Here is a 21620-nt window from a genome sequence, read left to right on the forward strand (position 1 = left end):
CAAAAATGTGTCAAAAAGTTTGTGATTGGGGATCAAGACAATTTAAAGGCACAAGCTGACTTGAATAGTAATGAAAACCAAAAGAGACTTTTGGCCATAATGAAGATGTGCCGGCAAGGTGATTTTACCAAAGGCACCATAGGTGTGGAGCAAAAGAGACCTAGGTGAAGAGCATTATTTTGACGCATATGAAAACCCCAATCGGGTACATGCGTAACTTAAAGGGTGCCTTTGTTTCAAATGGAAAACTAAGAGGTTTAAAGTCTCATGATTGGCACAAAATGATTCAGATAACATTATTTCCAATTGAGTTTGACCCATTTTTTAACTCTTGTTTCAATTTTACTGGCACATCATTGTTTCTATATTATGTACTTCCAATTTCTTTGTGGGGATCTACTAAAGGAGTATTAGAGGCTATCAACAAGCCCATTGTATTTGTAAGGTATGTTGGAGGGTCTACAAATGAATGTCTAATTTTCCTTCTTATTGCAAAAGTTAGTTCCATTGCTTACTGACATATAAATGTAGGTGGATATCATCAAAAGAGATCACGAAATCATCCATTCTGAAAATGAGACTTTTTGCCATCAAAGTCATATGTTTGATTAAAAATGCATTTCAAACGAGTATCATGGACATCCGATTGCATCTCCTCACGCACTTGGTAGATAAAGTGGTATATGCAGGCACTTTGCATAGAGGATGGATGTTTTTCTTGGAATGGTTTATAAAGGTGTTAAAAGGGTATATAAGACAAAAAGCTAGACTAGAGGGAAGCATAGCAGAGGCTGGCTGGTACAAGAGTCAATGTTTTACATTATAGATTTTCTTGTCCATCCCCTCTCCTAGTGCTTCCTCTCTCCCCTTCCTTCCCCTCTCCTCCCGCTTCCCCCCTCCCCTCCCCCCTCCCTCCTCCTGCTTCCCCCTTCCCCTCCCTTCCCCTCTCCTCTCTTCCTCCCTCCCCACCCTTCCCCTCTCCTCCCTTCCTCCCTCCCCTCCCTAAACACCTGTTGTTTTTACAATTGTGGATAAATGGATCAAAACAATATGAAGAAGAAAGAGCTAAAAGAAAATCATGTGGCAAAGGTTCAATAGAGGTAGGAAATATCCCCTGGAGTTATCAGAAATGCCATCTAACTACAACATTGATTGGTTAGAAGATGCTCTTGAAGTTGCTAGTTGAAGAGAGGAGATTGTGATAGATAGGGAAGAGGAATTTGCATTTGTCTATAAACTTTTTGTATAAACTACCGAGAATCCAGTACCTTTGCAATACCATTTGTTAGTGCGATGTGGGTGTAGTACCAAACAGGGATAAGGCACAACACATTTGATTGAGGAGTCATGGCCAATTTTTTGTAGGAGAGAAGAGCTATACGAGGGATATAAATCTTATTGCAGGCAAAATGGATTATATTGGAACCATACAAGATATTTTACAAGTGAACTTTGGAAAATTCCAAGTATTTATATTTGATTAGAAATGGTTCAAAGTTGTTTGCAGAGGTGCTCAAGCTACAATTGGGAAGGATCCAAGTGGGTTTTTTGCCATTGACTCAAGAAAAATTTGGGTTCATTAAAGCTTGCATGAACATTTCATGGATTTTAGTTTTAGGTGGTCTTTTAACCCAATCGAATGGACAACCAATGGTGTCTTGTGATTGAAGTTGCACCTAGAAACTGACATGTATTTGAAGATGTGGAAGTAGAGAATGAAATGGAAGATCAAGAAATAGATGGGTTGTGGAAGCTAGTAATGCCATTACCCCTTCTACAAGAGTTTTGGAAGTGAAGATAGTTTGAGTTCTTTAGAGGGTTTCTCAGACACTGATTTTGGAGACCTCGATCTACATGCTGAAGATGTGCGAGACCTAGCCATGGATGATAAGGAGGATGAGCTTCAATCTCACAATGAAGATTCCAGTAACGCTTCAATTGATTAAAGAACGGAGGACAACATTTATGCAACATACTTTTGGTTGTGAAAACACTTGAATTTGATTTAATTTTTGCAAGGTTTAGGTAGGATGAAACCCCACATTGCCCAAATTTAGGTTGATGTTTGAATATCAATGCTTTTTTTGATGCTACATGTTTTTTTAGAAGCATTTCAATGCTAATATCGACACTTTTTTTGGCAAACATACTAATATCGATGCTAACAAAAATTTCGATGAAAATGTTGACGTGTCTTGTTGGGACAAATATCGACGAAAAAACTTTTACATGAGAAATTAAAAGTAATAAGCATCAAAAAATAGCGTCGAAATAGGGTCTAATGGTAGTAGAGCTACTAATGTACCCAACGGGTATCCTTGTAGCACTTTTGTATATGAGATATCTAGTATTTGGTTCTTCTTTTAAACTTTAAAATCTTGTTCTATTCTATCTTCTTTTCTAAAAATGGAAAACTCATTTGCATATAATTGCTTGTCTTTTATATGAGCCTTTCAAGCAAGCAATTCCACCATGATCATTGTCATGGCAAATTTCTTTGAGTATGGTATTCATGGAATAGATCCATAATTGGTTAGAATACATACTTGCACTAACATTTAAGGGTGGAAGTCGAATCGTATGTGGCTTATCAAAATATTGGAATCACCCTAACAAACCAGTCCAAACTTTTAGGTATGTGGTGGGCACGCTCAAATTACCAATGAATCATGAGGATTTTTCCACCAAAAATACCATAAGAAAACCCTTGGCATTGAGTTTTTCCTAGAAAATAAAATATTACTAGCTAGGAATGGCCAAACTTTCAAAACTTTACTCACAACCTAAGATGAAAAACCACAATGCACCATGACCTTGAAGCACTGTAGGTTATATTGATACTAACCTACTGGAATTTTTTATGATTATACTAACAACATCAGTAGTGGTATCCATGTTAAGAACATATGTCATCATTTAGAGGCATACTACGCCATGTTTCATAGCTTTTAAATCTAAGTCTCAAGGTTTCCATTTTTCAATGTAATGGTGAAATTAGTGTTCTTTCAAAATTATTTGTTATTTTCTACCTAGTTGTAACCATTCGTTGACAAATCCTCAAGGTGTGAATCCATGGGGGATAGGAAAAAATCATAGCGTATAACAAGCCTCTAGAGATATGTTATGTGGTGTTGTATCTCCTAAATTATGTGTGCTTGAAATCTTATGGTCATGGAAGTAATACATCCTAATTAGGAAATTTCCTAATGCTATGTGAGCTCTCCATTTGGAAAAACATAAGAACACATCCTAAATTACTTCCGAGATTTATAGTTTGCAAATACTTGTTAGTTTTTACCCAATTTGAGGTTTTGATTTACATCATGGAAGAGAAAGGGTAAAAATAACAAAGATTGCACCTCTAATAAAGACAACAACAAGGACGCTCTCTTGCAGAGCAGTGGGAGCTCAGGTGGTTTGGGCGTTTGCCCATCTGAGCTGGTTGTCCGCATTCAATATCCTTGGGAAGACCCCTAGTACTTGTCAGCCTAGGCCACTGGCGGTTGCTCCTTGTAAATGGCCATGTATGTGTGTCTTTGTCTCCGGGTGTGTGAGTGGGTATGGCCATTTATGACTCGAGAGAAAATAGATCAGGAAATCTTGCTCTTGCAAGGTTCTTCCGATTTATAATATGATACAAGGCTCAGGTAAGCTATCTCACATTCTTGAAATTTGGAGGGGAATCATTTGACTTGCAATGTCCTCTGCCATTGTTGGTTGAAACAATGCTAGCTCACTGTATTTTTCAATCAACCGTCTCCGGCAGTCTTCAGCTGCCATTAGGCCGGTCGAAAACGCACCATGAACTGTTCCTGGATAGTTGCGACTTGTGGCTTCGCCTGCAAAGAATAGGTTGTCCACTGGGATGCGCATTCGCTCGTACAAATCATGTGGTTTCCCTACAGCACAGTAGCTGTAACAGCCTAAGGAGCTCTTGTCTGCTCCCCAACGTGAGACGAGGTACTGTAACTGCAACAGGCCGGAAAGTGATGAAACCAAAAGCTAAACAATGCAAAGTAAGGTGAGACACTAAAAGAAAGATGGGCAAGACAGGCGAAAGAATGGACACTGAAAAAGGGTGCCTGCACAGCCTTATTTTTTGAGGTTCAGGAATCAGAAACCTTACAGGCTCAGATGCATCAGGTAGAACTTTCTTGAGCTGCGACATTGCAAAATTGACAGCAGCTTCATCGGAGATCTTTTCAATATCATTAGCAAGGCGACCAGCAGGCATGTATACAAGGACAGGATGACCCGTGGACTTGTACAGATTCAGAAAATAGCCGCAACCGTATGAGGTTGGGGCTACAACACCCAGAAAGTCGACGTTGGGCCAGCAGACATCTTCAAAAAACAATGCAATCTTATTCTCATTGCCAATGGCCATGTCTCTAATTGCTTCCTCTTTCCACTCTGGCAATCTTGGCTCAAACGTTATCGAATTTGCCTTGAGAACACCTAGTGGCACAGCTACGACTGCTGTATCCGCATTGAAAACTTTCCCATCCTGTGTCATTACTTGAACACCGGGAAAATGGCGCGATACATTTGTTACTCTGCTCCAAAAAACATTAAAAGTTACCAACAGCAACTTCACAGGATGACAGTCTTACCGTATGCCCCCCCAACAAAAAGGAACACGTCGCTATTACCTATGATTAAGTCGAATATCAATGCCTTGTGCAAGAGCCAGTACAACAGGTGAATAGCCTTTGACCATCAGCCCATGTCCACCCTCAAGGAGTTCCTCCTGGCATCATTAAGGCGGGGTTTAAAATTTTTCTCGTTAGCTGTGAGGGGCTTGTAAGACATTCGAAGCTGGGTCTTAATTACCTCGTCCCAGGCATGCACGGATATGTTATCTACATCAGCAGCAAACCAACCTTCCATCCTACATACGTACCATTGTAGGACCTTCTGAGCAAGCCCTTTCAACCTGTCAATGCAAAGATCCTTCAATTCAAAATCAGTCGTAAGCAACAGAAAAAAATACAAAGCCTCAACTTATTGAGAAACCCTTCTACTAGAACAGTCCTCACCTCAAATCTGGCCGTCTATCCAATACCACAGAAAATGCCTTTAGAATAGAAATGTCCTCTTTGAATTCAGTCTGCAGTGACCTTGACTGCAAGAAGATATACCCATTGAGATCAAAGCTCTTTGCGAACAATTATTCAGTGTTCCAAGCATCCCAATGCATATGGCTCAGTTTATTAAGATAACTTCTACACGAACTCAGTGCCAAGCAGACATACCTCCTCTATAAGAGCTTCAAATGCTTCTCCAACTTCAGCGACCAGAGCCGGTGGCACTTCATTGCCATCCATGTCAAACAAAGCATAGCTGAATCCAGCAACAACCCGCACTTTTTAGAATTAGGACTGATGGTTTTTTTCACAGGAAGGTGTCTCAGTACTCATCTTCGAAGGACATGCAGATTCAATTGCCATTTATGATCAGATATACATCTAGTTTGATTTAAGCTAGTTTGAGATACAAAAGAGTTCTGCATGGCACCGTGAACTAGGATGAATAATTTACAGATTGGATTCATGTTCTATTATGTGTATTACGTAAAAGGAGGAACGCTCAACATTCAGGTTTTTTGCCATGCATGAGAAATGTGACACAGTTAGACCAAGTGCCCTTAAGCCCGCCTATTTAAAAGAAAGAAAGTGCAAGAGAGAATACACAGGCTAATGGTCAAGCCTACTGTTTTCTCTTGCTTCTTCCTATTTGCAATGAAATCCTGTAACCAGCAGCAGATGTCGCCTAGATAATGAGTAAAGCACTTGACGATTGAGCCTGATATAACTTTGTCAACATTTCTACCAAATAAATAAGCTCGTTGCCCCTTACTTTGTTGAAATGCCCTTTTCTTTGCAAACACATGCTTCATATCATGCATATGTATATGGGAATGTAAAACGGGGAACAGCAGCCCAAAAAAAAGAGAGGCGGGGGAACCGTTAACAAGTCAAATCTACTTCACGTCACACATAAATATGGAGAAACCATTTGATCCTAACCATCCCATTTCTTACATGTCATGTGTTATGTATGACACATGGCATTACAATAGACTAGTACGCTATTCCAAGATCACATGTGAGCTGTTAATGTTGGAGCACCATGGCTATTCTACGAACTGGGCTATTTTATCTAGGCGGACTATAACAAGGCTGGGCGTATCTATATAAGAGAAGGGCTCACTGCATGGGAACCTTGGGCCCCTTCCACTTTACTTTTGTAATAGGATGCAAGTAGCTTATTGTTAGGCACATCACCTCCTGCAAGGGCAGTCTAGACCTCAAGCTCCGGGGTGTTTCTTTTTATTGAACCTATGCTGGTGGAACATGGTGAGATGCTCGCTCCCCATAAACGGCCTCGGTTGACAGCGTAATCTCTGTTGATGGATTCCATCTTAACGTTTCCATGCTCTCTCTTTCTTGCAGGGTTTGCCACGTATGAGCACGCATACTAATTACTCAGCAACCATGATGGCCACCCTAAGTCACATGCATTAACCTATTAGCTCTCCTCTCCATAGGCACACGTCCGCAAGAACGGGAATCTAGAAAGTCTGGGTAAATTTAGATTTCTTTTTCGGAATATTAAAATTGCATCAAGAGAAAATTAAAAATTTCGGCCTTCCTTTACTGGAGGCCGAAATATTGTTTCTTTAGATGAGACGCAAGGAAGCTCCAGGAAACAGAACCGGAGAAGATGCGAGTATCTATTAATGTACTGAGGATATGACCATTGAAGGAATATAGGCCATGGGACTAAATATGATCAAATGGGCGCCATTGGATGGTTTCATTACGTTGGATAATATGAGAACCGCCCCCGCCCTGATCTTTGCATCGTTTTAGATCAACACTATGCCAGATTTGAATGAGTGCGCTCACATGAGCACGTGCGCTCTCTCTCAAAGTCAAGCTTGTGGGCATTTGTAGACTACGATCGGGCGAAACAAGGACAAAAAGGGATAAATCTCTAAATTCTACATTTTTCCTTTATTCATTTCAATGTGTGAGCTATATTATTCAAGGATTGCTAGCAACAAAAATCGAATCGATTCACCAACTCTCGATCGAAAAACCGTTCTGTCGCTCTGTCACGTGCACACCACCAGAAAAATTGAACTTGCCCACTGCGAGTGGATTGCACGTACGCTATTAGGTGCAGCGCCCAACCAAGGTTGTTCACGTTAGTAAAACCCCAGACGTTTGATAACGAGAGCAGCGCAGAAAGTGAAACCTTATAAATTCGATGGATAGCACGAGTAAGCTAAACACAGAGAAAAGAGAGAACAGACCTTTCCAAGTCGTGATCATAGAGAACAGAATTGTCGCCACTCGTCTTGTACAACGGCAAACGCAATCGTCTTATCGTGGGTGCCAATGGGTTCTTTTCACCAGCTCCGTGTAACCTACATTGCGAATCACGTTACAAGTAAGCTTCATTAAAATCGATATTGTCACCTTCAGAAAAGTTGCGAAATAGTAGAGATGCTTTCATTTCTGCACACTGCCTGGTGGAAGAAAACGGTTCCAGATGTTACCAGGACGCTCCCATATCGACAGGAAATCCAAAGGAATAATCGGTACAGATACGCCCGCCAATTCGATCTCTTGACTCGAGCACAGTAACCTATCCATGAAGAGGGCCCAAGTCATTAAATTAGGTCTTCTTCCCCGAGCCTTCGCTATCCTTCCCTTGTTAACGATTTTCAAAAGCATAAACCTTGAAAGAAGCACTTTGGAGTGCCCTCGCTGCCGCCAGCCCTGCGATCCCACCGCCGATAACGATAGCCGAGGGACAAGAGCTTCTGTTACGCTTCGGAGTTCGGATGGCTGCACAGTCGGCGTAGCTCTCATCAGCATACCCCTTGGCCCTTAGATTTCATTAATACAAAAAGAAGATTCGTCTAATGTACAATATAAAGCAACTTGTACATGCTAGCAGTTGACACAAGCTTACAAGATGTAAGATTCAAATTTCACAGTGGACCGAGTTAAGCACGTGACTGAACTAGTAAATTGTACATGTAGGAATCGTAACCCATTTGTGATATGTATCCCAATCATCACAGAATTGTATTTAGCGCCGGACATTGGCCGACCCGCCGAGGCAACGTGAAAAATTTAACGGGAATAAAAGATTCTACCTAGAGCTAGGAAGCTACATTGACGACTTCCTTGCATAGAAATGTCCATGCAAGATGAATCACAGATAAAACAACAATGAGATGACAGAGGTTGACGGATCTTCGTCTACTCTTTCCGCAAGTTTCAACCAGTCGAAAGGTGCTCACCGGGTTCGAGGGAGCTATTCTGAGATCGATTCTCTGATGACGACGCCATAACTTCTCAGCGTACTGCAAACAGTCAAGCGCAGGACAGATCTTGAGGTTGAGGTGGAGAGCCTTGGAGATGGGGAGGCGGAGGGAGCAGAATATGAGGATAGATCGAAGCAACTGGCCCGAAGTGAAGTAGAGCTTCCTACACTTGCAGTGGCTCATGCAGAGGTGGGTGAGGCGGGAGGCAACAGGGAGGTATCGTGTCTTTGGCATGCGTATGGCTAGAACCCAAATTGGCCTGCAAAGGACTTACACCAAATAACCAGCTCCGAGCTGATTGATTCTTCCGATCAAGCTGCAATTTCTGGGTAGCGAGGTTATACAATCAACTCTTCAGAGGCACTGAATCTTCAGATCATTCCAATTTTTGGGCTCACAGATTAGACAACGATCTCTTTCCAGGGGCTGGATTGATTCAGCTTCTTACTGATGTGCATGACTTTTTGGATCTAGGGTGCACAGGCAACTGTTTTCTGTTAAAGTTAAGCCGATCACTACAGAATGATCGATTCTTTTATCATACACGGGAAATAATCCGAACTCAGATCGCTTAAGTGCTTGAACGTCATTCAATTGCAGAGCGCTTGAATGAATCGAATTGCAGTAAATTCCTTGGAATGAATCAAAACCCAAATCGCCCAACGACCTCGCCTGAATTAACGTCGAGCTCCAACCTGTCATTCGTTAATGGACGATGGTCGATCACCCGTGCTGCTGGATGTTGGCTCTACCTCGAATAGATCAGCTCGGAGCTCAAGCTTGGATAGTCCAAAGATTTGATCAGGAAATCACACGTGTTTGAATTGATGAAACGCGAATGACGTAACACCAAGCTGGGCGATCTTCGTGGGAGCCAAAGTACGTGTATGTGGGATCGCTGACGACAAATTACTGATGGGAGGTTGTGACGACAGAAATGATTGTGAAAGATTGAGGTGGAAACGATTCAAAGCGGCAGGCCGGGGCGTGCAGGGAAAAAATTGGATGGACGGGATTCCTGAGAACGATGAGATGATGATGAAGCGATCGTTGAGCACCTAAACTCTTGGGTAAAACATTACTCTCTAGTACTCATGCAATTTTGCCGAGGTGAGGGGGTGGCGAACGTCGTTCGAATTTATGCGAGGAGGGAGGTGGTGGCTGCCAGGAAGGCAGGCAGGCAGCGCCAACAGCGTATATGCGAGGACGGTCGGATTTCGCGTTGCTGTCCAGGCCGAATTGGAGCACATTTTGAGCGAGTCGCCATCGCCATGGGCGAGCAAGCTTCGCCAACCTGGCTATGGCTATCACACTCTCTCTCTAGAACACGTCTTCTCTCTCCAGTTTTGGCGTTTTGCGCCCGGGAGCCTCCGCCATTGCCGTCGTCCTTCCACGCGGCATATTCCCGTTCAACCACGTCAGCGCTCTTTGGCCTTTTCCACGAGTCGTTCTCCCATTGACTGTAAACGTTACTTTTCAACCCAGCTGGCACCCAATACCCCTTTTGTGGGGTGGTCCGCCCAACCCCCCTTTGGCCCGCAAAGGAAGTCCATCCCTAACCTCGAGGTGTATATGTGAGATTGTGTTTGTGCTCTCCACACCCAATAATTCACAGTTCTGAACATCTTTTTGCTTTCCTTGGTTTTTTGGGAATCTCTCTCCAAATTTGTACTCTCGTTAAAAAATTATTCTCTTCTCCTTCTCTACACACAAAAATTTCACACCTCACCATTCTTCTTTCATCATCTTTTCGCTTTCCTTGCATTTTTCGGGTATCTCTCTCCAAATTTGAGTTCACTCTCCAATGGTATCCTTAAGCTCATTTCCCTTTACGCATATGTGAACTCTCTCCCACACACAAACAATTCACCATTCTTTACTTTCTCTTGTTCTTTTAACACATGTCTTTCTTTCCTTGAGTTTTTGGGAATCTCTTTGCACATTTGGGTGTGCTCTCCTAGGGTATCCATAAATTCGTTTTCCTTTACATTTTATTAGCTTCGAGGTAGTGCTATAGTGGAGAAACGGATTCTGCTTTGTATTTTTCAACACGTATCTTTTTTTGGGAAGTCCTCTTTGCATCCAAAAGCAACACTTACCACTATTATATTAGGAGGCAATGCCCACATGCACATCTACACTCTTTTTAATGTTAATGTGTGACTATCCTTTCACAATAGCCTTCCAGAGATCTATCTATCCATCGTGCTCCATAATAACCTACATGCGTAGACTAGCCTTAGTGAAATCTTCGTAGCGAGTCTAAGTACGTTCAATGCTTGCATGTGACTCTTAGCTACATCAGTTGACAAACTCGAATTTAACTAGAGTCCTACCATTTTAAGTTTTCTTTGAAAAAGATAAAAAAGAGCGGATAAAATTGTGAAATGAGACATGATACAAAGGCCATCAAGAGCTAAACCTTTGTGCAAATGTCAAGGGTACTAGGTTTTATTATTGAGTTAGTGTTGGCTAAAGATTGACACTTTTTTGGAACTGAAGGCCATCATATACATTAACAATTGGTTACATGAGCTTGGGATTTGTTGTCATTTGTGACGTATAAGGATTGTGCCCTAAACTACAACCACATGAATATTGATGTTGGATAATAGGGTCATGGACGCATCATATGGGGACACACTGGAGTTTACCTTTCTAATGATTGTGTTATGTCGTTTTGTGAGTTCAATGATCTACTAGTAGCTTATGCTATACTTAGTATGTTAGTATGTACTTGTTGGTATTTGTATTATAGTTAGTATAGTTATTTTTCAATGATTAATTATTATTGTTAGTATGTTATGCATTCACATGTTGGTATTCTTATTATGGGGGGGGGGGGAGCGTAGCACGTGGGTTCAATAGAATCACTTTCCCTTTTTACATAATTTTCACATGCATAGGGGTATCATCTAAAGGGGATATTCGTAGACTGAATAGAAAAAGGGTGTATTAAGTTTACAAACAAGGGATTTTACAGATAGGCCTTGAACACAAGTTATATATAGGGCCGTTTATATGTAGTGAGCCCCCCAAGTTTTTATTGTTTTAAGTCTAAATTGATGACTAGTTTTCTTGTGATTTTTTGTGTTGCATTTTTTCTCACATGTGTGGCATAGATATGACATATTTTCTCACATGTGGCATAGATATGACATTTTGAATCTCTTTATAAAACAAACCTACGATATGTAACAAGGCAAGCTTATGAACGAGCATCTAAAGCTCATATATTCTATAATGAAGGCTTAGGTACCATGATGGATAGGTCTCTTCCTCTATCAAACCTTTGATATGTAGCAAGGCAAGCTTATGAATGAACGTCCAAAGCTCAATCTTCTATAATGAAAGCTTGGGTGCCATGATGGATAGTTGAATATTCATCTAAAGCACGCAACAATCATTATGTAAGAAACAAAATTATCTAAACACTAGTAAACACTAAATCATTTTTTAAACAAAATTAAAAAACTTAAAATATCACTAGGAGAGCAAAGGTCAAAAGTGTAGGATATCATGTACGCATGTTATCCTTGTTTGTTAGGGGAATATGTAATAAGTCATTGGGAGAGCAAAGTTCAATAGTGTAGGATATTGTGTATGCATGTTATCCTTGTTTGTTAGGGGAATATGTAATCAGTCAATGGCTTTGCTAGTTAGCTTTGAACTTGTTACTTTACCTATTGATGGAATGGCAAAGATTCACATGTGGTTGCCAAAGTGGTAAGAGTTTAAAGCTTTCTTTCATAGAAAAAATGTCAATGACAAGGGACCAAAGGGAGCCATGGCATCTAGTACCTCAAGTGAAACATTTTTCTGCCACATTAAAAGCATTGCTGCTCCATGAGTAGTTGGATAAGAGAGTGCAAGAAAAGATGCATCAAGAAATTCTGAGAATGTGCATAGAAAGAAGCCACATATTGGAACTATTCCATTATATTTTGCAAAAAATTGTATGCATGGTACCTATTAGATCATTGCATCAACTTTGCTGACAAGCCTCAAACATTCAAGGTTAAATGCACATCAGCACCAACACAAGTGCTTGTGGTTCAATAACCAACCACCTACAAGACCCGTTAGTTCGTCTGGACTGAGCAAACAAAGATTGGCTCATTAGATCTCTTGCATGCATTAAGGATTTCCATTCCAATATTTTAAATATAGTATATTGATATTCTTTTTATTTTGTACAGTACATGAGTTATGATGATCTCTTTATGGGAATGGATGAAGGAGAACCTGGGCATAGAGCCTCTTAGTGCAGAGTTCACCTTTACCATATCATATAGTCCATGAGTTATGATGATCTCTTTATAAAATAAAGGAGAACCTAGGCCCATGGCCTCTTAGTGGAGAGATCACATTTACTTCCATCATGATATTCCCATGATTTGTGGTGTGGTTTTTGAACAATTGATGCACTGTAGAAAAGAATGATAGGCTTGTTGAAGAAAACCAATGCCTTAGTGAATTGTAGCAAAAGATGATATGCATGTTGAAGAACACTAACGCCTCAACGCATTGCTTGCATAGGTTTTGAGCAAGGTTTTGGGATGCAATTAAAACGGGAGTTTTAAATCGGTGAATTAAAACATTTCAAATGTTTTTTGGCCCCCCCTGGAGCGATTTAAACCGGCCCCGCCATGTTTTTTTATTGAGACCGGCTATAGCCTAGTACCGGGACGGATCGGCTACATCCTGTTACTACGTGGTAAAACCACTTACTGTGTGATACAAAGGTAGGTATACCGCTTAGTATTTATATGTACCGTGTAGTGATACATATACCACACGGTCTATTACAAGTACCGTGCGGGTTTGTTATACATACTAAGCGATACTATGAACATACCGCATAGTACAATCTCTTATATATATTGTGTGCCCACCTCGTACTGTTTGCATTCCTGAGAATCTAGCTCTAATTGCCACATCCTCATTTACATTGAAACTATGCATTTTTTTAAAAATTGCTCCCATGGTAGGTCAATCCTTTGGATTAGTCCTGCATAACACGTTTTCACAATCAACCAAGAGCTTGATTGCAATGTCTCCCTTCATTAAGTTGTCACTAAGAGCATCTGCAGCATCTATGAGAAAGTTGGCAATTTTCCTAGATAGCCAACCAACGGCAAAACAATCTGACTCTAGTGCCCATGCGCCCTTGGGATTTTCCCATGTAGTTGTAGTGGCATATAATTCCAGCGCTAACCATGGAAATGCCTTTGGAGGAGAATAAGTTGAGTCTTGCGGATATCGAATTTCATTCGAGTGGAGGCTTCTTACCCAATCAATAATCCCAACTCGGACAGACTTGTCATCCCTTGTGAAGTCCAACAAGTAGTTGGTTTTCATGATTTGCTTTCAAACCACTGGCAATAGCAGCAATAATGGACAATCCATTATGACATAACAACCTTGCTCGCAACCTAGTGAGTGGAGAGTTCCATTCAAAGAGAGGTTATTCTTTGGGATGTGTGGTCTTAACCCATCTCACATATGTCCCGCAATGCTGTGGGAGACACATCAGCATATCGTGCACACTTCCACCATTGAAAAACGGAGTGACGACCCCTCGACAACCCAGAGTCTTGGGGGTGTGAGTACCCCAATACTCGACAGATAGCTCTATGGACAACTATCATCGCTAGCTCATTCTTTAGTGCCAAATGAGCATGGGCATCATCTCTATTACTCTTCTTGCTAGCATACCACAATGTTTGACAAAACATGTGTGCCTCAGGATCTATGGAGCACTCTAAGGTGGATGGAACCTATGTGGAAACATGATGAAGAGAGTGCTCATGACATGTACCTCAAGTCAATTAGGTTCCAAGATAGATTAGCTTGGACTCATAAAGAGAATCTTGAGATAGTGCAAAGTGCTTGGTTGATATTACTTCAAATGAACCTCCCTTTTATAGGTGAGGGTACTTACATCCATATGCTTGCTCACATGTGGGATATATCCTCCATGCCATGTGGCAGCTTGCCCTTTACTCATACCTTTGCTCTACAAGTGCTCATGGCACCATAACTCTCAACACCTCCCCTTGGTGCCATGATCCTTTGGCTACTGCAAGGTGGTCAGATGTGAGTTACAAGATCAAATCCTCCCCTGGGTGCCTACATGGCTACTCTCAGGTGGTCAGGCTTGATTTACAAAATATAGGCAAGGTTGGCAAGGTTTTTGTTTCTCAATACATTCCATTGATGTCACCTTTTGGCTCATGGCTTGATGACGATACTGTGTAGTTGACCTATTGGTTCTTTAATCTGCAATCTTCTTCCTTGTGTAGCTTCATGCATGATGCTTTGTTCTTCCATATGCCTTGATGCTTTGTGTGTGGATGCCATGCTTTCTGCTATGGTCATCTCATGCACTTGTGCTTTTGGCATGCTTATGACAATGATGTGTGCATTCATGCTTTGATTTTCCATTTGTTGCAAAGTTCTTACCAATTGATTTCTTTCAATATTGGCAGTGTCTAATTGCATACAATGATTCTGATCTGACAAGCGCATAGAGCTCGAAAATATGATCACTTTTCCTTACTGTGCTTACAAAGGGACTGTGCTTGGGTGGCACTGCTGATTGTGCATGCTTATGTGGCAGTTAACCAATCCTAACTCTAACTTAACCATGGCATATTGGGTTGACTGGCTAGGGTTAGCTTGACCAACCTTATCCATTGGTTGACCGAAGGTCAAATATACCTAACCGTGGTTAGTTTCTATCTTCCATGTGTCTTTTTTTTGAGACTTTCGAGAAGAGATGGCTCCGTCCGTCGATCTGATGGTGTCGGGTGAGGAGAGGCATTGGCGCTAAGGGATCTAAGAGCGGCCATTGTTGTAGGCTTCGTAGAGGAACCACAAACTTCTCTCTTGCTTGGCACATCGCATAGCCATTCGGTGGCTCGAGCTATTGCCCGCGTGGGCTTCCCATATAGCCTGGTCTGTGAGCTAGAAGTCTTTAAGTTGTTGATGGTGAAGTGGATGTTGGTCTTTGTTGACGGAGGGCCTTAGTTGCCTATGGAGTCCGTTAGTTGTTGAGGCATATGAGAGCCTTCTGTGTTGCGGCTGCCTTGTAGGAGTGGGTCGTTTCAGTGCTCTTAGGTGCTGCGAGTCGTTTGGAGGTGCTAGTTGTAGATAGGAGCTTGCATGGCCGAGAGTTTGTTGCTGCTAGAGAGGCAGAAGCGTCTGAGTTGTGGAGAGCAGATGGAGCTGCATAGTCATTGCTGCAGCATATGGAGCGTCTTGCTCGTTGGAAGCAGCTCAGTAAAGTGGCTCCGGGTCACTGGGACTGCAAAATTTGTGGCCTTTCTTGCTATCTATGAACAAGGCTCTAAGTCGAAGGCTCTGAGTCACTGCCTTTTTTTTTTTTATAAACAACCCCAGCCAAGTCTGGTATTGATGAAGCTTTGGCCGCCTTTGGCTCAATCGTGCCGTCAAGAAACTCTTAGTAGTAGCTTACCAAAGCTGTTTCAAATGTTTTCAGCATAGAAGTTGCAGCATATCGTATTCGAAGCTCTTGCTGAAAGCAATCTTTGCAGGAGGAACCTAGTGGCCCGCGATATGCCACTCAGAGCTTTAAGCTCTCTCTCTCTCTCTGAAATTGATGTAGCTCTCACAAGAACGGAGATATCTCAAATTCTCATGGATGGAATTCTCTCAATCTAAAACTAAAACTAATCTAGGAGAACTCATAAGTTCCTAAGGCATGCCTACAACTAATCTAGGAATGGGAGCAATCCTAGTGAACTCCTAATGAGCTAAACTAGGAGAGCTAAACCTATGCTCTGATACCATGACAAAACATGTGTGCCTCAGGATCTATGGAGCACTCTAAGGTGGATGGAACCTATGTGGAAACATGATGAAGAGAGTGCTCATGACATGTACCTCAAGTCAATTAGGTTCCAAGATAGATTAGCTTGGACTCATAAAGAGAACCTTGAGATAGTGCAAAGTGCTTGGTTGATATTACTTCAAATGAACCTCCCTTTTATAGGTGACGGTACTTACATCCATATGCTTGCTCACATGTGGGATATGTCCTCCATGCCATGTGGCAGCTTGCCCTTTACTCATACCTTTGCTCTACAAGTGCTCATGGCACCATAACTCTCAACAATGTTGGCCTAAGACCTTGGACACACACAACCTGTATTCTAAATACCCTCCCTTTCCTCCCTTGCCCACTAGTTCATGCAAGGTCAATGCTTTCAATGGAAAGTGTACTGTGTGGGAGCACATGTCGGCAAATGCAATACATAGTTCTATCTATGCTCTCCCTTCAGCTTGGGCTGGATTGGCATTTTCTTGTAATCCACTAGCCATCTTGGTCATATGGGCCAAGGCACTAGCTGTTGCCTTTCCAATGGACCCTTTCTCGTTCGTGATTTTTCAACGATTAGAAATCTGTGACACCTTCCATTCAGTTGTCTAGAGTGCAAGCTTATTCTCTAAATTGACAGGCAAGGCTACATTGCTCACCTTTGCATACAATTCAAACACTTGAGGGATAAATTGATAAAGTATCACTTTAACATCTGACCGTGCCATTCAACTAGGCCAACTCATGTACATAAGGTCAAATATTCAGGATACCATTTGATCGCGTAAAATTTTGAGCTTGCATGGGCATGGATTTCTTCATCACTCAATCCTATTAAGTGTTCGATCGTTGTCTTACGGACAAGCATCTGAATCTCAGTCTTCAATTGCTCTTGTGTTGCCATCAAGGATGGGTGTGTAGTGATCTAGTGCATGCAACAATCATTTTGTAAGCTCTTAGACTTCAAAATAATGAACATCCAAAATACACATGCAAATTTGCAATGCTAGTGTAAACTAAACTACTCAAAAGCAACATGGAACATGCAACCCTCATGCAACATCATTAACGTTTCTAAATAACTTTTGACTCACGACTTCCGATCCTTAGAATAAACTACTAACTTTCCAAGGCAATGGTATATTACATCAATTAATTTGTATCTCATGACATAATCCACTACTATAGCAATCACTACGTGATCTACTATTATAGAGCGAATTTTGTAGTCACTATCGAGTGTCAATTGATCTATCAGCTATGGTGGAGGCAAGAATAGGAAACATATAACAGCATCACATAACCAAGATGATCTAGATTAGCTTTGCCAATCACACATCCGGTTGGGAAGAGTTTTATCGAGATAAATCAAATGACAAAAGCGGGCCATCATTCGGATAACACCCGGCTCTACTGACATCTATGTACATAGATAGATATGATATACAAGAAGATCGAAATGGGGGCAACCGACTGGCACATGCGAGCCATCACTTGGCTTCAATCTTTATTATTACAAACATCAATGGAGGCGAGGCAAATCCAGTTGGCCAAAGCGGATCATCTCCTGGCCTGATTGATACATAAACAAGCATCTCTCCCTCTCTCTCTTTTACTCTCCCTCTCTCTCTTTTACTCTCCCTCTCTCTCTCTTTTACTCTCTCTCTCTCTCTCTCTCTCTCCCCCCTCTCTCTCTCTCACTCACTCCCTCTTTGACTCCCTCTCTCAAACAGCCTACTGACAGTCAGCCAAGGTGAGGTGAATCCGACTCATCACCTGGCCCAACTTACCGACACTAAAGGCTATAGAAACTCACCCAAGAACTCAAGAGAGACTGCAGCAAAAAGCAACTAGTAATTAGTAGGGTGATAATGGCGGGGGCAGGGTACTTTTATAGGATTTTGCCGCTACACTATGCGCTACCTTTCTACACTGCGCGATATGTCAACGTTCGAGATTGCCGCATCGTTTCGAAACGGACGATCCACAATGGCACGTGTCGATATGACATCTACCGTGCGGTATCAGTGTGTTACCATGCGGTGTCTCATGGCACCCTAAAAAAAGCCATGCAGTATTGATGGGGGACCGTGCAGGGTAGCTCATACCACTTGGTATGGCTCGATACCACGTGGTAATCCAGATATTATACCGTGCGGTAAGATTACAAACCACGCGGTATGCTCCACGCCGGTGTAAAGAACTGTGTTTTTTAGCATTTAGGGCATTAGGCCGTGTAAGTTTAATCGAAAGATATGTACTTTTTTTAAAAAAGTACTTTTTAAATCCTTGGTTTTGAGCAACCCAAGATCTAGAGAGCTCGCTTTGAGAATAGTCTTGCATTGCCAGTATCTACCATTAACAATCAATGGATGTGCAAAAAGCCATTCACATGTTAATGTAGATGGTGTAATTAGTAGGAGAGCCAATGCATGATTGGCTATAGCCACTTTTTGCAAAGTTTAGGGAACAGATTACATATAGATGACCTGCTCAATTTGTAACTTTTGCATTTATCAATAGAATTTGACGAACTTGGTGTCTAAACTAATCTACACATTTTGAACTTGAATTGAGACTGAATGAGATCGTTGAACTATTGCAAATGCGATACACTTTGAAGACACAGGCCATTTTTCAACACTGATACCAACGCTAAATACAAAGTTTTTTTTTTAACAAGTGGAAAGTGTCGGAATGTTCGTCGGTGTGGACGGCGCAAAGAAATCGTCGATATGGGAGTTGATGTCATTGTCAGTAAAATATGGCTGATAGTGTCGGTGTAGTTGTCGGTATATACCGACACTCTAGTGTCGGTACAGGCAGTCGGTACAGGCATCGGTATATATTGACATTTTTACAAAAGCTAAAAAACAATTCTATGAGGCAGAATGGGGCTTGTTTCCATCCCATCCTGCCCCGCATAATTTTTTTTTCATCAAAATCATGATTAAATGTTACAAATGAGGAGGTGTACATTACAATTTTGCAAAGAAGGTCTACAAAGTAATGGCAGCGCTATAAAAGAGTAGAAGTGCCAAAATAATGAACAACTAAATGTCCTATCATACTATTGTTCCTCCTCGCCCTTGGTCTATTTGCATGCGCCCTCCTTGTCCTCCTCACCCTCCTCGCCATGTCTCTCTCTGTATGCGCTTGATCCTTCACCCTCCTCTTTAGCGAGCCTAACCACTTCTTCTTCAGATACGGATCTCCAGATGGGTCGAACGTGCCTCTCTAAGAATGAAACAAGTTAGAAAAACTAAGAGCATTGATTGAAGACAATGGTGATAGTCAAATGATAATGACGAGGAATAGGGTATACTCACATGATGTGTCGCCACCCTTTCCCAATCGATATGGCTTCTCTCTCCTCCTCCTTAACCATGCCTTGGCTCCAATCCTGAACACCCTTCTATACTCCTCTTTTTCTTGAGGCCTTCCAATCACAGATTCCTGTGGATCCAAATTCAATCAGTTAGATATGAATGACAAGACAGATTGAACATATTAGAAATTCAGTAGAATAAATATATACTTACCACCCATGCCTCGTTGTTGAGTCTGCAATCGGTCCTTAGGTGCAAAGGACCTACGATCTCTAGGCGTATCCGCACCACCCTCCGTTGAGGCTCAAATGCATTTCGATTCTCCTTGTAATCCTTCTTCGCTCTCTTCCAATCCTTCGGGTCCGCCCACCCTGGCTTGTGCTTACCCTCCTTAACAACATCCCTTAATTCGTATCTATGAGACTTAAGGAGCTCCCCCATGCGAGGCATTACTATCACCTCGTATTGTCCTCCTCCTCATGGCTAGACAGGTCACTCAAGACCTCATCTTGCACATCTTCTAATAGATATTGAAACTCTTCTTGGACTATGTACCCACGGTCCAAGAAGATATCTACACAAACCATGATGTCTTTGACAGTCTTCTCCTTGTCAATTTCTGGCTCGAAGCGGTCTCTCCAAAGCTTGCAGAGATCCCGTAGTTGGTTCGAGCAACCCTCAAGTAATGCTAATCCCATGACAATCAATCTCGACCCCACCTGCGTGCTTGCACTTTGACATTAAACTTTATCCAATCTACATCATGCACAATTTTTTTTGCTACATGTGATAGCAGAGTATCCATGTGCCGAATGGTGGCAACATGCGGAAGCAGATTGGGATTTACGGAAGACCATCAGGGAGGAGGGCGTTCCATTTATGGTCTTTTGGAAAAAAGCAACCAAATACGGGCATATAAAACACATTACATGGCACTCATACAAGAACTATAAAAAATTTCAGGGTACAAACAATCACATTCACTACTGACAAGCCAATATATTCCAAAATGATAATTCCAAAAAAATTTATTGCATCCAATCTCCTTTTATTCCACAATCTTTGCCAATCACATCCCCTATCACCCTATCCGCTTTATCCTCCTCGGCTCTTGTACGTTTGATTCTTTGTTTTTCCCTTCTCCACTTCATCCTCCTTCAACCTTTGAAGTCTCCCCTCCTCTCTTCTTTATCTCACACCACTCCCTTGCTATATCTCTCGCCATTCCCTTCCAGTCTATTGCTCGTTCCCTTTTTGTCGCTCTCTTGTCGTTCCCTTCTCATCGTTCCCCTCCTTCCACTCTACTACTACTTGTTGCTCTCTCTCTACTACTCCCAATGGCCCCTAGCAAAGAAGCTCTGGTAACATACTTGGGAGCTGTACTTTCAGTATGACATTATAAAAGATGGGGAGGTAGATGTACCATCGCTCCCTGGGGCTGTGTCCCTCCACACATGGCATAAACATGGATTATTCCGACTAGGACAAGACAGATCGTGAAATCCTAGAGGATTCTATTGAGTGTATGCTGAGCTACATCCAAGAGGAAGGCCACATGCCAAAGGAATCTCCTTGGAGTAAGGAGCATAAGAAAAAAGAAGTGAATGACAAGAAGAAGAAGAAAGATGACAAAGGAGAGGGTAGCACTTCATCAAAGAGCAAACGATGAGAAGACCAAATTATTATAGAGTACTCCGATTTGGAGAATGTAATTACAGTTTCTAGTATATGAGAGGGAGCCCTCTCTTGGATATTTTTTATGCTCTAAGAACAATGCCAGATATCTAGGGGTACAAAGAACTTTGGAAAAAGAACATTCTTTTGGCCTAAGATATCGAACATTGTTGCATCCTTTGGAAATACTTGAGAATAAATGGTAGTGTTTCCATGGATTTTGTGGTAGGTTTACCATGCACGCCTCATAAGCATGATGCAATTTGGGTAATCATTGACATGTGCACAGATGGGGCTGCATGGTATGGGGCACATAGCCTTGGGATAAATTACGATCAAAGGTTGTTTGACCTCTAGCTCGAGAGTGATTTTGAGGGAACTACAATTGGGTGGTGATGCACTTCCAATACCACATGTGTGTCATCTTTCT

General features: G+C 41.8%; 1 protein-coding gene across 1 annotated transcript; it reads right to left on the reverse strand.

Moving 5' to 3' along the window:
* Positions 1-3657: 3657 nt before the first annotated feature.
* LOC147881083 (polyamine oxidase 2-like) lies at positions 3658-19957 on the reverse strand. Its single transcript, XM_087402333.1, has 11 exons — positions 19730-19957; positions 19573-19643; positions 7750-7900; positions 7568-7656; positions 7322-7435; positions 5256-5343; positions 5040-5125; positions 4834-4936; positions 4653-4750; positions 4127-4556; positions 3658-3969 (listed from the first exon to the last, which is right to left on the reverse strand). Exons 1-11 carry the CDS (start codon positions 19955-19957, stop codon positions 3658-3660), a joined length of 1770 nt encoding a protein of 589 aa, XP_087258459.1.
* Between the last annotated feature and the right edge of the window lie 1663 nt (positions 19958-21620).

Source organism: Dipteris shenzhenensis, chromosome 31 (assembly GCF_047967505.1).
Source record: "Dipteris shenzhenensis isolate YYH24624 ecotype China chromosome 31, Dip_SZ_1.0, whole genome shotgun sequence".
NCBI classification, from domain to species: domain Eukaryota; kingdom Viridiplantae; phylum Streptophyta; class Polypodiopsida; order Gleicheniales; family Dipteridaceae; genus Dipteris; species Dipteris shenzhenensis.